Source organism: Mangifera indica, chromosome 6, assembly GCF_011075055.1.
Source record: "Mangifera indica cultivar Alphonso chromosome 6, CATAS_Mindica_2.1, whole genome shotgun sequence".
Classification (NCBI taxonomy): Eukaryota; Viridiplantae; Streptophyta; class Magnoliopsida; order Sapindales; family Anacardiaceae; genus Mangifera; species Mangifera indica.
Window position 1 is genome coordinate 4634469 of NC_058142.1, and position 16604 is coordinate 4651072.

General features: G+C 34.8%; 2 protein-coding genes across 4 annotated transcripts; one reads left to right on the forward strand and one right to left on the reverse strand.

The window, feature by feature from the left end:
* The first annotated feature begins 1114 nt into the window (after positions 1-1114).
* Positions 1115-8819, forward strand: LOC123218700 (exocyst complex component EXO84B-like). Of its 3 annotated transcripts, XM_044640251.1 has the most exons (7): positions 1121-1538; positions 1760-1857; positions 2227-3289; positions 3777-4292; positions 5640-5828; positions 5918-6054; positions 8446-8819. In XM_044640251.1, exons 1-7 carry the CDS (start codon positions 1392-1394, stop codon positions 8588-8590), a joined length of 2295 nt encoding a protein of 764 aa, XP_044496186.1. In that variant the 5' UTR covers positions 1121-1391; the 3' UTR covers positions 8591-8819. The 3 variants fall into 3 exon arrangements, with proteins under 3 accessions (XP_044496188.1, XP_044496186.1, XP_044496187.1); XM_044640253.1 differs by lacking the exons at positions 5918-6054; positions 8446-8819 and adding an exon at positions 5192-5295 and having other exon boundaries at positions 1115-1538; positions 5640-5776; XM_044640252.1 differs by lacking the exon at positions 1760-1857.
* Positions 8820-8881: 62 nt separating this feature from the next.
* On the reverse strand, positions 8882-12682 carry LOC123218699 (receptor-like protein kinase). Its single transcript, XM_044640250.1, has 2 exons — positions 9425-12682; positions 8882-9342 (listed from the first exon to the last, which is right to left on the reverse strand). The coding sequence occupies exons 1-2, from the start codon at positions 12393-12395 to the stop codon at positions 8990-8992; spliced, it is 3324 nt and encodes a 1107-aa protein (XP_044496185.1). The 5' UTR covers positions 12396-12682; the 3' UTR covers positions 8882-8989.
* Between the last annotated feature and the right edge of the window lie 3922 nt (positions 12683-16604).

A 16604-nucleotide genomic window follows, 5' to 3' on the forward strand; every position in this document is an offset into this window, starting at 1 on the left:
GGAATTCATTGTAGGCGGAACTTAATAGGCCAAAAGATTTATTCTCACCCAAGGTTTGATGCATTTGCAAACTCCTATCCTCAACTTTATGAAAACTGAAATGTTCACTGGTTATTTGATGTTTGTTATAATTAATTGTTAATTATAAGTGTAAAAATGTTGTTTCATTAGTAATCGGTTAATTCGTTTCCTCTTTTATCTCACGAATCAATTAGATTTTGGGAGAAAGAGCACTAATGGAGAAGATGGGTTTGGCCGGATTCTAGTGCCAGAGGAGAAGGGAGGGGAGAAAAAAAAAATCTTAGGAGGGAAATATGATTTTTCAAAACTTATATTGAGGTGAAATTATTAATTTTTAAAATCAAAAATAAAAATAAGATAAAATTATATTTTTTATTATTATTGATAAAATGATATTTTTGTCTTTATAATTAACAAATAAATAAATATAATAGAAATTAAATGATGGAATAGTATTTATATTTTTTGAAAAGTTAAGCGTGGGAGTTTGAGACTGCGTTGGGAGCAAGTCCTTTGCCCAATTTAACATGACCTATGAAAAATCAAAAAGTTTCGTACAAGCAAGGTTAATATACTATAACCCCACTTGAACAGATTTGTTCAAATTTAAAAAAAAACAAAAGAATTTTCAACCTAATTTAAATTAACACGATTTTTTTAAAAGATTTTTTTAATGTCTTTTAACACTAAATTTTTACAAAAATTTAACCAAGAAACTGTAATATTCTACATTCGAATCTTAGAGGGGTAAAAATGTTCAAAATCTTATGAGAGAGAGATTTTGCTTAAAAAACCAGTTAGAAGAAGTTCGTTTTCTTTTGGTTTGGCTTTCTAAAAAGGGTTAGCTAAATAAATAAATTCTTCCTTAGTGATTGTGGTGTCAACTGTTATTATTTGACATTCTTAGGAATAAGTTTGTTTAGTAAGATCTATTATATATAAGCTTTTAAAATTTTTTAATTATCTAAAATACCTTTAATTTTTAATTTCTTGGAATTGTTCCTTATAATTTATATAATTTTACAGGCGTTTATTTTCTTTTCAATTTTATTAAAATTTTAATTTCATTTAATATATATATAAAGAAATAGGCTGCTACTTACGATGCAGATTACCGAGGTATTACAATCAGATTTTTACTTGACCTTTCATGGTTGAGGCCCAAATTATTTTATCTCGCCGATCAAAATGAATCCAAGTACGTTCTTGGAAAGAAAAGAAAATTTTTGGAAAGCAAAGGGAGTCGTGCTGTGCTGGCTGTCCCCAGCGACATCAACGGCACCACAGCCTCTCTCTTTACATTCTCCCTCAGATCTACCTTCGATTCCGATCTTCATCTTTGCTTGATTCGCCGTTGATTTCACTGCAACATGTCAGCCACCAAGACGGCTCGGTCGCGGGCTTCGCCGGCCAAGGAAAACGGCGCCGCGAAAGTCGAGGAAGGTTTGAACTTGTTCAAGTCAGACAAATTTGACTCCGATATCTATGTCAAGTCCAAGTGCTCTCTCAATGAAAAGGTTTCTCCTTTCTTTTCTGTGATCTTCCGTACTAATCATGCATTAGGATGTTAAAGTTAATATTTGGTTATTGTAGTTACAAAAATTATGTGAACTCCGGTAACAATGCTGGAAATTATATTGTTTTGATGTGAATTGCGTGAGTTCTTATTTATTTTAACCTTTTATGCGTTATAGCGAGTTTAGAAGTGAGAATTTGTTTCTGTTTTATTGTGAAATAGGAAATAAAGCAATTATGTTCATATCTTCTGGATTTGAAGAAAGCTTCTGCTGAAGAAATGCGTAGAAGTGTATATGCTAATTATGCAGCCTTCATTCGGTCAGTGCTGATTTATTTCCTGTTGTAATAATAGGGAATGTTTTTATGTTCTGTTTCAGTTATGTTTATGCATTGAGTTTACTCATAAGTGGTGAATTCTCTAGTTTTAGTAGATAGTCCGATCTTATAAACTTTCAATAACGAATGAATCTTGGAGGAAGTGAATTTTGTTAACCTTTTTAGGGCAATTATCCATTGGCTGATTAGTTTATCACAGATTCACAGTTTTAAAGCTTGGTAAGCTTTATTCTTTCCGGCTGGATGTGTTGCCACAACACTGCTTTTATGTGTATGGCATGTTTGTGTAATTTTTGGGTAGCATTAATTAATTTGTGTTTTTTGATTTCAAGAGTTATGTTTATCTTACAGAACATCAAAGGAGATATCAGATTTAGAGGGGGAGCTTTCGTCCATCAGAAACCTGTTATCTACTCAAGCTACTCTAATTCATGATTTAGCTGAGGGAATTCATATTGATTCTTTATCTGTCAAAGCTTCTGATGTTTCCAATTCAAATGGTGATTTATTAAATCTTGAAAATAAAGGATCTTCAGACATGGAGAAATGGTCAGTAGAATTTCCCGATTTCCTTGATGTATTGTTAGCTGAGAGGAGAGTCGATGAAGCCCTTGCAGCTCTTGATGAAGGAGAAAGATTAGTTGCTGAAGCAAAGGAAAATAAAGCTTTGGACCCTGCTGTGATTCAGTCTTTACAGAGTGTACAGAATGCCATCATTGAACGCAGGCAAAGATTAGCTGATCAGCTTGCTGAATCTGCTTGCCAACCTTCCACTTGTGGCGCTGAACTTCGTGCAGCCATATCAGCACTTAAAATGCTTGGTGATGGTCCTCGTGCTCATAGTTTACTACTCAATGCACATTACCAGAGATATCAGTATAACATGCAAAGCCTTCGTCCATCAAACACCTCATATGGAGGAGCATATACTGCTGCCCTCTCACAGTTGGTATTCTCTGCTATTGCTCAAGCAGCTAGTGATTCATTGGCTATTTTTGGTAAGGAGCGTGCTTATACCTCTGAGCTTGTGATGTGGGGTACAAAACAGACAGAAGCTTTTGCTCTTCTTGTAAAAAGACATGCCTTAGCTTCTTCTGCAGCTGCTGGTGGATTAAGAGCTGCTGCAGAGTGTGTTCAAATAGCTTTAGGTCATTGCTCTCTGTTGGAAGCTCGTGGATTGGCACTTTGTCCTATGCTCTTAAAACTCTTTAGGCCTAGTGTTGAGCAAGCATTAGATGCTAATATAAGACGAATTGAGGAGAGCACTGCTGCTTTGGCAGCTGCTGATGATTGGGTGCTTACCTTGCATCCAACAGGTACCCGCCAAGCTGGAAGGTTTTCTACTGCATCCATTGGCAGTGCACTGCAACATAAACTTACCAGTAGTGCTCATCGGTTCAATTTGATGGTCCAGGTGAGCCATTTGTTTCCTACATTTTTTTTTTTAACTCTAAAACAAATAACATTTGTCTCCATACATCTTTCCTCTCTTTCCAATTTGTCTTTTTTCTCTCTCTACATGCATGCTATAGGTACATGATGTATATGTCATGCTATTTCTTAGGCATATGCTACGTATGCTTTATGATTAGATGTACTAGGCTATTGATATAAGCTTGTGATAGTAACTTTCCTTTCAGACACAAAAAACCTTCTTTCTTTTCATATACTTCTAATAAAAATTAAGATCTTCCTTTTGCATGTTTTGGCTTGATTTTTTTTTTAATCACAGAATTGTATGTGAATAAATTGATTTTGTTTAATTGTATGTGAACAAAATCAATTAACATGTTTTGGATCGGTTGATTGATATTTAATTGATTTTGTTCTCATTTGACATCTCCAATATTGGTTGTCTAATATTATGTTTGCTTGAATTGCTGTATCATTTGCTTTTACAGGATTTCTTTGAGGATGTAGGGCCACTTTTAAATATGCAGTTGGGAGGTCAAACATTGGAAGGCCTATTCCAGGTATTTAACTCATATGTGAACATGCTTGTTAAGGCATTACCTGGATCAATGGAAGAAGAAGCAAATTTTGAAGGTTCAGGAAATAAAATTGTGCGAATGGCTGAGACTGAAGCTCAGCAGATTGCGTTATATGCCAATGCATCAGTACTAGCAGATGAACTATTACCACGTGCAGCCATGAAACTCTCCCCTCTACATCAAGCAAATTACAGGGATGACACTCATAGAAGGACTTCAGATAGGCAAAATCGTCACCCTGAGCAACGAGAATGGAAGAGGCGGCTTGTGAGCTCAGTGGATAGATTAAAAGATGCTTTCTGTCGCCAGCATGCTCTAGATCTCATTTTTACTGAAGATGGTGATAGCCATCTCAGTGCTGACATGTATATAAACATGGATGGAAATGTGGATGAGTTAGATTGGTTTCCATCTCCAATATTCCAGGTAAATATATATATTTTTTAATTTATATTGGTTCTCTCACAATATTTTGTCAGTCTAGTATTGTTGCTAGTCTTCTAAAGTATAGGCATCTGGGTTTTTTTTTTTTTTTTCATTTTTACATTTCAGATTTAGTATTTATTGTATTATTTCATAAGATACATAGATCTGTATGTCTTGGAATCATTCTCTCATGTGACAAATTGCTGTCTGGTCTAATGTAAACCTTTGCAAGTTATTAAATGCTCTTTTATTCATAAAGTTTGAGTTCACCATGCATAAAGACTTTATGACCCCATTTAATTGGATAATGACATTGCTAAATTAAGTTTTATTATACAAAATAGCAAATTTAAAAGAAGCATTACAGGCTTTGCCAACTCTTTTCTTTCATGTGTTAAGCTCCTTTCGAAATTCTATGTAAGTTGAAATTTATTTAAAGAATTCAGTTTTGCTTCAATTTTTGTCAGTTAAGAAAAATTTATAGTGAACTATTAAGATTCCTGTATTTGCTGTTTAAAGTAGTGATCTTTGGAAATTTTTTATCTTTTGTGATGGTAGGAAATCTCATCAACTGTATTTATTATTAAATAAAATCTCACCCTGTACACACTCAACCATATGTGTATATACTTCTTATTGGGATTGAACTGGGCTATTTGATAAATCTGTCCAGTCCCCAACAAAAACACACACACAGTTTACTCACTCAAATTTTTAACATAGGGAGGAATGTATTTGTATGACTCTGGGCTGTATTAGCTTCTTCAATGTGTGCTCTTTGTGAAATTGTTCTCTCTTGCACTGGTTTGAAATCCTATACACATGTATGTGCATGTGTCTGGTCTTTATGTTTTTTTGGGAGGAATAAATATTGTTGTAATATTACTTGTGCTCTACAGATTCCTCAAAAATTAAACATTTTTGTCACCTCTTGGCTCTCTTTGCCTTCATGTCTCCTTCTTAAGCTATAACGTCTACATTTATGGCACTATTTGAAATTCAGGTTAGCATACTTTTTGGTTGGCCTGTTTGAGTTATTTTGGCAGTCTATTAAGTGGGTTTTTTAGGTAAAATTGGAAGAAAATTGTGGTGATGTAAACTGGTTATCTTCATTTTTGAGATATGTTTGGTTGTACTAAATTGAGAATTGAGGTTCCGGCAGTCAGCCGGAGAAATTGTTGGAGAAGCTTCTGAATTCTCATCATTTGTCAAGTATGAGGAAAAAATAATTTAAAATTTTCAAATATTTGCTTCAATTTTTGGGTAAAATGATGCACATACATATCTGCTTTTGATTTTTTTTTGTTGTTTGCAGTCCTGAGTTTTTTTCTTTTTTCTATAATTCAGGAACTTTATATAAAACTAAACAGGATGGCTAGCATAGCAGCAGATATGTTTGTAGGAAGAGAAAGATTTGCAACACTACTATTGATGAGACTGACAGACACTGTCATCTTATGGCTTTCAAATGACCAAAGCTTTTGGGATGATATTGAGGATGGGCCAAGGCCGTTAGGACCTCTTGGTATTCAACAAGTATGAAAATCTGGCATCCATCTGTTTGTGACTTCTGTGGGTCTAGTGAGTTTTTGTAATAAGCTATTTACTTATTGTTGCATTTGCAGTTCTGTCTCGATATGAAGTTTGTGATACGCTTTGCTTCTCAAGGTCGCTACTTGTCACGGAATTTGCATAGAGTTGTCAATGAGATCATATCTAAAGCAATTGCAGCATTTGCTGCTACTGGCATGGATCCCTATAGGTAAATGATGTAGTTTTCTTTTGGAAATCAGTCTCATTTTTCATTTAAAATCCTTTTTATTTTACATTGTGATATATTATTAATTATGCATTTATATTTCCAAAGTTCAATTTAAACTTACTCCTCCTAGGTACAAAGTAATTGATACACATTGTTTACTTACGATGATTGTGACTAGAAATAATATAGCTACATGTGCATATTTTAACCTCGAAGTACTTACAAATTCAAAAGTGATAGTCAGCAAACATTTAGATTTTGTCATTGTGTGAGATATCTCTGACCAACAATTAGCATTTCTTATGAGGGTTTTCTTTAAGTGATGTTTGGTCCACTTTAGGATTAGGTTGCCTTGATGTAGTTGTCCTCGTGAGACTGGCTACATGATACTTGGAAGGCAAATGACTGTCTTATTTCCATGTGTTGTCTTTTTCTTGAGAAGGTAAGAAAATGGGAAGATTGGATGTATTCTGATATTCTAATTTTAATGGACTGACTGCTTTGTGAAATATTAGATTTTTCAGTTCTGAGCTTATTAGTTATATTAGTTTTGTGGTTAGTATCTCCTATCTTTTTCACACATCTATTTCTGTTGCTGAATCCAATTTAGAATTGGGAAATCCTGTTGTTAGATATCTCTTTTTTCAAAAAATAAAAAAAAGAGCTGCGATTTGTCTACATCTTAAGCCTCTGTTAGTTCTTAAGAAAAGGTTGGACTGTTGGTGAAAGGAACAATCTTGAATGGACCCTCTCTCTCTTTATGTCATTTGGCACACATAATGAAGAAAACAAGATAACTATAACTGGAGGAACCACTTCAACAACGGCAGATTCTTTCAAAATCAACAACTTACCTTGAAACCAGTGAGAACCTGGAAAATGTTGCCCCAGAAAAGTGGTTAATTCACTGCTGAAATTGAATGATGTGGTGAAGTCTCCAACAGTGAATCTAAAAATGAAGAGAAAACTAGGATTTAAGTAAAAAGGCATAGATTGAGAATAAAATATTGTGCAAGAAGATTCTGGGTATGAGTTCTGACATAGAGATCTTTGGGAATCAGAAATTTGAGAAAATACATAGTTGGCAATAGAAAGACAAGATTGGTACAGGTCAAAGGAAACAAAAGGTAACTTATGTAAGCGTCAGTCTTTCTAGACTTTTTTTTTTTAAATGAAATTTTTTGTTTCTGTATGTTTTTTAATTATTTTTTATAATTTTATTACAAAATTTCGGGTCATACCATCGGCTATCCTTAACTGTTTTTTCCCCTCTCCTAGATTAACAGAGACATCAAAATGTTTTACTTCCCTTGCTTCTGTGTATGCTGAAAAAGAATTTATTTTTTAGTTCTATTATTTGCTTTTTGTCCCCACATTTCTTTTTTCACTTTTCAGAGAACAACTAGAAGATAAAAATCTTTATATAATTAGGAATTCAGTTGATCTAAACACTTTTTAGCTTATATACGAGCTAGTTTATTCTTCTTTTCCTGACAACTTTTAAAATCAAAGGAACCTTTGGGTCAAGATGAAATTGAACTTCAATTGGCTCTGTTATGGGTCTTTTTGTTTATTGCAAACATGATTGCTTAGCCTTTTTCTGTTTTGCTCATTTATCTTTCCTTCAGACATCCAATGTTTGTCTGTTTCCTAAACCTGAAATATCTACCACTATAACTCTTATCTCCCACTGCATTACTTATGGAAGTCACCCCTGAGCATCGAGGTCATAGGTGTCTCCTGCATTATAAAGTGTTCCATTTCGGTGACCTGGCTCTTTGTCTTTTAGATTAATTTTTCTTCTAGTTTTGATTAAGCATCGATGCACTGTTTCTAGATTGTAAAAGTTTTTCTCTAGCCATTTTATTTATGTGATATCAATTTTAGTAATAAATTGACTGCATCTTGTTGAATTAGGGAGTTCAATGAAAGATTCCTTCTCAATCTATGCTTTGTTGGAACTAACAACCAATGTTTCCTTTTACCTTCTATCATAGCGTACCTGGGGTATGAGATCACATACTGTTATAAATTATTGTCAAATTCACTTGGTCGTTCAAGTTGCAAATCATCAATGATTTTCTTTTATAATGCCATGTACCTTCATGCTTAGTTACATGATTGGACACAACCTTACCTCAATCTTTAGTTTTGAACAACTTCCTTCAATGCAAAGAGTCAATGACTTGGATTTTGCTGCGTTATATTGCCATTGATTCTTTTTATTTTTACATTTTCCTGTTGGTTCTGGATAAATCAAATTGAGTAAATGAAATCGGAAAAATTAGCTACTTTGTATATTGCATTGGCATTTTGGCATCTGGAGTTGTAGCATTCATAAAACATCTATCATTGAGGCTGAGAGTTTATTTATTTATTTTTTGTCGTCAGTGTGCTGCCAGAAGATGATTGGTTTAATGTCATTTGTCAAGAAGCGATGGAAAGATTAAGTGGAAAGCCTAAGGAACTTAACAGCCCAACTGCCTCTGTCTCAGCACAGTCAATTTCATCTGTAAGATCCCAAGGGAGTTCCTAATTCATGTGTATTTCTCTGTATATTAGACAGCCCACAGTCTGCCATTGATTGCAAGTGAGTCATTGTATTCCTAATAGACACCTTTTTTTCTTTCTTTTTCTTTTCCGGCTTTGGGGTTCAAATTGATTTATTTCTTTTTTAACCCACACCTCGCAAATTTTATTGCACCACCCGAAATTCTATAGGTTGATGCTTGCATGATACATAAAATTAGGAATTCTTTTTGGTTTCTGGTTGAGCAAGTATTTTTTGTTTGTAAATGCTGGTCTCTTTATTTCAAATTTTGTAATATTTTTGTGTAAAATAGAGGGAGGGAATTTTATTTCTATTCAATGAAATCTCAAGTACATGGTAAGCTAAGCTACAATATGGTAGCTCACCGATACAAACTCTCGTGACCTATCTGCATTTGCTCGTCGTCAAGGGGGCGTTCAAGGGGGCGTTCGAGCTCGCATTCAGTAATTGTTTGACAACAGCTCTCATATCAGGCCTCCTGTTTGGCTCCTTGTTGCAGCAGTCCAAAGCCACTGAAAGCACACTAATCACTTGTTCCCGGATATTTGAATCCGGGAATTCCTCCCTAAGGCTTGAGTCAACAACATGATTAATTTCTCTGGTGTTGCTCCATACAGAACTAACCCACCCCACAAGATCTATATCCATTGGTTTTGTTCTCGTTATCAGTTCAAGTAAAACAACACCGTAACTATAAACATCAGACGCCTTGCCCTTTTTGGTTGTAAATGCATTTTCTGTTGAAGAGAATAATAAATTTGATGTTAAGAGATTCGAATACATTTTAACTTGAAAACTAAAACGAATTACAACAAGTACCTGGTGCAATGTAACCAACTGTCCCTGGAATTAAGGTTGATGACGTTGAAGAAGATGACTGATCTAGAAGCTTAGCAATTCCGAAATCGGATACATGAGGCTCCATCTCAGAGTCTAGAAGGATATTCTGTGGCTTGATGTCGCGGTGCACTATTGCAGGATCGCAGTCATGATGGAGGTAAGCCAATGCATGGGCGATCCCGATTGCTATCTTATAGCGGGCATTCCATTCTAAATTTGGCTGTTGATCGGAAGCATGTAAGACGTCATGAAGACTCCCATTCACCATGTACCTGTACATTATTAAACCATAGTCCTTCCTCAACCAGAAGTCTTCCAATCTTACCAGATTGCGGTGTCGAACTTTCCCAACAGTTTCAATTTCTCTGATAAGACTCAAGCTTCCTGTTTTGTGACCTCCAAATGCAAGCTTCTTAACAGCAAAAATTTTGTTGGGACCCAACGATGCCTTATAAACGACTCCGTGAGCTCCTCTCCCGATAATATACTGGTTGTTCAGATTCTCGGTAGCCTTCATGACTTCATTGAGTAGGGCAGATGACCCCTCTTCAGCAGAGATCTCAACTTCTTGCCTTGATCTTCTATGCAATAGAAACAGGCAAACCAGTCCAAGGAGCACAAAACCAAGAATCAGTGAGGCTCCGAGGACTATTAAAACAATTTGAACTTTACTAAGGCCTCTATGATTTCTTGAACGATGATCACAAGGCTTCAAGTAACTATTCCCGAAACAATTTAAGCTACCAGATGAAAGACAATCGACACACAGACTGGGATTGCCTAAGAAAGATGATGCAGATGAGCCTGGCAACTTAATCAGTGACTCAGGTATTGGACCTGTGAAGAGATTGTATGAAACATTGACCTCCATTAATGACTTGATTTTACCGAGAGGAGCCAATGTTCCTGTCAGATTGTTGTTAGATATATCCAGTTGTTCTAGATACATCAGATTCCCAAACTCTGAAGGAACTTCACCAGTCAAGCCACTGTTGCTGAGATTCAACATATACCTTAGGCTCTGCAATCTTCCAATTGATGACGGAATCTTGCCACCCAACTGATTACCACCAATCTGTAGCTCTTCAAGTTTCTCCAATTCAGGTAAAAATGTTGGAATGCCCCCCGTAAAATGGTTCTCGCTTAGAATCAAAGAGAACAGACTTTTGCAGCCGCTCAAACTGGATGGAATTGAACCGTTCAATGAATTGAATCCCACATCCAAAGTTTCTAGTTTTTCACAGTGTGATAGCTGAGATGGCAAAGAACCCTCCAAATGGTTGTGTGACAAATTCAATTTCTCCAGATTTACAAGGTTTCCCAGCTCTGGAGGTATAAGCCCTGTAAGCTTGTTCCCAGAAAGATCAATTGAAGCAACATTAGTGCAGTTCTCCAAGCTTGGTGGAATAGCGCCAGTGATGTTATTTCCACTGATATCCATGTGAAAGAGCACCGAATTTTCAGAAAATTCAGGGAGAACCCCAGTGAAATGATTCTCTTTGAGGATAACTCTCCTGAGAGTCAAACAACTCCCAACATCAGCAGGAATGCGGCCATGAAATTGGTTGAGACCAATATTAAGAACTCGTAATTGCTTCCCAAAGCAAAGATTCGGTGGAATTTCACCAGAGAACTTATTATTGGTAAACTCCACCTCCTCTAAGCTGCTGTTGATTCCAAGACTTTGAGGTACAACTCCATAGAACTGATTGTTAAACAAGGAAATGTTCTTCAGGTTTTGGAGTTCAGACAAGGCCAGAGGTAACTCCCCAGAAAGAGAGTTATTATATACAAGAAGATACTGAAGGCTAGTAATTTTCCAAATGCCATGTGGAATCTCACCTGTTAGATTGTTGGAAAACAGTTCAAGATCCTGTAAATTAATCAGCATCCCTAGCTCATCTGGAATTCTACCTTCAAGTTGGTTTGTATATAACCTCAAGGTTTTCAAGGACTTGCAATTACCTAATTCTGGTGGAATTTCCCCAGACAAACAATTTTCACAAAGGTCGAGATAAGAAAGCTTATTTAGCAGGCCAAAGGAAGATGGGATGGTGCCTGTTAAGTGGCTACGCACAATGGCTAGAGTTCTTAAGCTACTGCAATTTCCCAAACCTGGTGGAATCCCCCCACTAAAATTGTTAAATGACAAAACCAATGTATCCAAATTCTTGCAGTTTCCAGAACCCAAAGGAATGCTACCATTAAGACTGTTATTGCTAACATCCAAATAAACAAGATTTTCAAGACTGTTTAGACTCTGTGGCAAAATACCGACTAGTTTGTTATCATTCAAATAAAGCTCTTGCAATTTACTGCAATTCCCAATAGACTCTGGAATGGTATCAGATAACCTATTACCATATAACCATAAAACCTCAACCTCACCCATGTCACAAACTTTCCTAGGAATTGAACCATTAAAATAGTTGCTATTCAGATACACTGCTTGTAAACCTGGAATTTGAAACAATGATTCGGGTATTTCGCCTTCTAAAGAATTGTTACACAAATCCAGGTACCTCAAAAATTGCAAGTGCTTGAAATTATCAGGCATTTGACCAGTGAATCTATTAAAAGACAAATTCAAATACTTAAGCGAACTACAATTGCCTAGAACTTCTGGCAAATTACCAGAGAAATCATTAGAACTCAAATCAATAGTCTCCAACTCTCTCAAGTGACCAATTTCAGGTCCAAGCTGACCAGAAATTGCATAATCGGAGAGGTTAAAAGAGAAAACAATATTCTCACTATCACATTCTATACCAACCCAATTACATGGAGTGGAATCTGAAGCATTCCAACTGGACCTCAAGGAAGATGGCACCGAGGTCCATTGCCTCAAGAGTGACAATAAAGCCACCCCATCATTGTTCAAACAAAACACAGCATGCAAAGACACAGAGAAGCTAAATACAAGCAAGAAATGGCACAGCCTAAACTTCATACTTGCAATCAAAACCCACAAAATGGAAAAACAAAGTGTTTCAAACTTACGAGCACTCTCCGGCAGTTAGAAGTTTGGCCAAAAGGAAAAAAGACGCTTAAACGGCATTGAAGACATGGAAGCTAGAAAGAGGGAGTGTGAAAGGGAGAAAAAGTAGTACCAGGATTTGGTAGTAGCTGTAATGTGATATTGTCTGAGATTAAATAGATGATGCTATATGAATCCCAGAGATTTCGAACACGGTTTCACTTTTAAATTTTACTGCACATCTCCATATGGTTTCTGGATTCTGAGATGGACAGGTTTTACACTTGCTTTGGACTTGAGGTCATCTCATCTTCATAAATTAATGAAAAGTTAGTCGGGTAGTCTCCTGGGACCATGAAGGACAGGTAAAGCTGATGATCTGTAGCCATCAGTTCATTAATTTATTCATATACTCTGCTCTTCCCAGCAAATAATGTTTTCTATTGCCCAGGGATAGCTTAAATTAGTAAAGGGGTTAAGATTTATTTAGTATAATAGAATTGGTAACTGGATTTAAGATTTTACTTATTTGAGATGTTTAGTTTAATCTCAAAGAAATAATATAACTCAAATAATTTTTTTTTTATAAAAAAAAATTTCCTATCATAAACAAAATAAAGGGTTTAGTGTAATAATAACCTAATCAAATAATAATAAAAAACAAAATCAAAAACACCAAACCGCGACCCTTGCTGTCTTTCCTTTCTTTCCTCGGCCCAGCTGCTGCTCAACCTTACCACTCATCCATTGCCATAAATATAAAAGCAAAGCACAAGGACACCAAACCACCTTCATCCTTTTCAGGAAAAATAAAAGAAGACGCGGGAGTGAATTACGTTATTGAAGCCACAGGTGCCTAATCATCATAGAATAAATAGCTTGTTTTCGAAACAATAACACTGATACGTAAATTGAATTTCTTGATTTCATCATAAATTTGAATAAAGTTGAGTTCTTCTGTCTTTCGAATTGCTAAATCCCGCACAAACTCGACATGTTGTAATCATCCCCAACTGTATTTCTCCTCTTAGAATAATGCTTATTTCAAGTAATCCCAAGCCCCACATTGTTTTCATTGTTTCTTCATCATGGGGTATATGATCCTCAGCCACCCCCAAGCGTATCAGTTTGAACTGCAAAATGACCTAGGTTGAGGAAGTATAACTTCAATTGATAGTATAAATCATTGAAGCTAAAGCCAATAAAAATTTGATATGTATAGAATGGTTACTTTTACCAAATGTTATCATGCACCAAAGACCTCTTTTGTGGCTTCTTTTTTGACAGTAAAACACCTAATACAGCAATGGCAAGTGGTTAATTTCAATTGATAGGATAAATAGTTGCATTTTTATACCATTCCTCTTACCAACTTCTCCAATACTTCATCTATATTTAAATTCAAAAAAGCTTTCTTGGATTTCAACATATGCCCATCCAGTAAAATAAAACAAAACAACAATTCCTCCATTCCCATTTTTTTCAGCTATTCCCCTTCACTTCTCTCTCCTCCCAAGGAGACTGCTTCTGGGATTAAATAGTCTTCAAGCCTCTCGCCACAAATGAGACTATTACATCCACGATGGTTGCTTTTATGTTTATGTTAATGGAATTTTAATAGATAGGGCCGAGAGACTTGCAAAGGATTAAGGTGAATTAGTGTCTTCGTGTATGTGCTTGGGTGTGTGGTAAGGTCCGATGATTGGTGGTGAGTTGTTGCTAGACGGAGAAAGTAAAGGAACAATGGAGAGAGCCATGGCTTGGTGTTTTTGTTAAATTTTCATGTTTTGGGATAAAATGGTCTTTTTGCCCTTTCATGCAATCGTTTACACTAACGAAATTGAGTGCGGGTGGAAAAAGAAATGTTTAAACTTAAATGATATTAATTTGTTGTTTCAACAAAATTTGGGTGGACAGTATCATTCGGCCTTCTTCACTATCTTGACCAGAAGAGTTGTAAAATTGTAAATGAGATTACAAAGAGAGTAAATAAAAAATATGCTTGATAATCAAAGAACCTAAAACGGGTAATATTGAAACCACAATTTTAAGTCTTTTTCCATAGAAGAAGACTTTGAATGTTAGAAGTCATGGATACATGCCGAATCCATCAACATCCACATCACCATCAAACATTTATAACTCACACAACCACCAAAGACCTTGCGTTGTATTTGCCTCCCTTTCACACTTACCCTCTCTTTATATTCTTATTTCATGGTTTCCAAATCCCTCAAATGAACATCTAAAATCTAAAATTAAATCCCAACTTGAATTCTTGCTAAAAACATTTAATTCTTTCACACTCTAAAATAAATCTACCATTACTAAAATACAAGAGAGATGTTAAGTATATATATGTATTCCAAATCCTTTAAAGATATTAAGAAATGAATGGTTAAAACACGAGAGATATCAAATATGTGTGTATATCTCACATTATTTGAAGAGACTAAAATATGATTTATTTTTATCGAAAACATAAACTGTTGTAAATATGTTTTAAGTTGTAAAATTAAAAAATAATACCATAATAGATTATATATATAAAGTAGACAATATATTTACAGTGATCCATCATACTAGACTAAGGGTGTTCTAGTTTTAAGAGATGTTCTATTATTGACGGGTTTAAATAATTAGATCTCTCATAGCTCCCCAGCTTGTAATCAGACAAATTTGCATGCTCAGACTTTAAAACTACTACTATAGATTGTGTTGATCCTGTACATCAAGAAACCTGAGGCCATCTACTATTTATTTTAAATAGCGAATTTCTGAGACTGATGATTAATAAATTAATAATCTTGCTAACCCTCCACCAACATTATGTATTTTGTAAAGATCATCAGGAAAGTGAATCAAACTTACCAAGAAAATTCCCACAAAGAATGGGGCCATAACTTATAAAGATCATCAGGAAAGTGAATCAAACTTCTAAGAAAATTCCGACAAAAAATGGGGCCATAACTTGTTGTCAGGGTTTTTTTTTTTTAAATATTGATGACAGTGGGCTTCTTTATCCCGTCAATGTTGCACTAATCTTACAAGATAAATAAAGAAAAGACTAGTCAACAAGATTTTTTTATTCGGTCAAGAAAATATTTCTTGCAAAAGGCAGTAATTTTACAATTCCTTTGCCCTACTCTAAAGTTGTCCACGTAAAGAAAACTTTTATGTCCAAGGCAATTACGAAGGTTGTTTGAATCTACAGAATGTTGAATCTATATCACTAGCCATGTAATCATCAACTATTTTAGATCTAGAAAATGTGCATGCGGGGCAAGTCAAAACGGGTGAAGATGAAACAAGTACAAATAAAAAACATATTGAATTATATAAATAAAAATTATGAAGATTAATTTTATAGGTATGAGCAGACCTACGAATTACCCATAAAATTTAGGGTTTTTGTCTTTTAATTTTTTTCTTCTTTTATTTTTTAAAATTGCCCATTACAAAATTAGTTTTAATATTTTGATTTTCTATCTGAGATCACTAAATTTTAAACATTTTAACTTACGTACTTTGTTTTTAGAACTTTCCCATAATTTTTGAAATATCTTGTCATAATGTTTTCACAAGCTTAATCAGTTGGACTAATCAGTTTAATTTAGTTTTCAAAATTATGGATCTAAATTTTGAAATTAAATCCTGACTTGAATTCTTGCTAATAAGACTTGATTCTTACTTATACATGTTTTAGTTAATATTATTAGTAGTTTCATTTTTTGTCACTGAGGGAATCTTACCTGCAAGAGTTATAGGTTTTTCTATTTACTTTAATAGCGAATTTCTGAGAATGATAATTAATATATTAATAATCTTGCCAACCAACCACCAACATTATGTATCATATAATATAATTATTTTATAAAGATCATCAATAAAGTGAGTCAAACTTTCAATAAAATTTCCACACAGAATGGGGCCATAACTCCACTGAATAATGTTGTTGCCATCGTTCTTTCTTTCAATATTGATGACAATAGGCTTCTTTATTCCGTCAATGTTACACTTTCCAACTGAGTTCTCTATTTGATCTTATTATATAAATAAAGAAAAGACTCATTAACAAGATTTTTATATTCAGTCAATAAAATATTTGTTGCAAAAGGCATTGATTTTACAAATTCTTTGCCCTACTATAAAGTTTTCATGAAATATGTCTAAAACCATAGA

Excerpts from the sequence above, each read along its gene's own strand:
- LOC123218700 (XM_044640251.1), top strand. The coding sequence starts at position 1,392 with ATGTCAGCCACCAAGACGGCTCGGTCGCGGGCTTCGCCGGCCAAGGAA. Across the intron at positions 3,290-3,776 it reads GGTTCAATTTGATGGTCCAG|GATTTCTTTGAGGATGTAGG; the intron begins GTGAGCCATTTG and ends TTGCTTTTACAG. Across the intron at positions 5,829-5,917 it reads GACCTCTTGGTATTCAACAA|TTCTGTCTCGATATGAAGTT; the intron begins GTATGAAAATCT and ends TTGCATTTGCAG.
- LOC123218699 (XM_044640250.1), bottom strand. The coding sequence starts at position 12,395 with ATGAAGTTTAGGCTGTGCCATTTCTTGCTTGTATTTAGCTTCTCTGTG. Across the intron at positions 9,343-9,424 it reads AGTTGGTTACATTGCACCAG|AAAATGCATTTACAACCAAA; the intron begins GTACTTGTTGTA and ends TCTCTTCAACAG.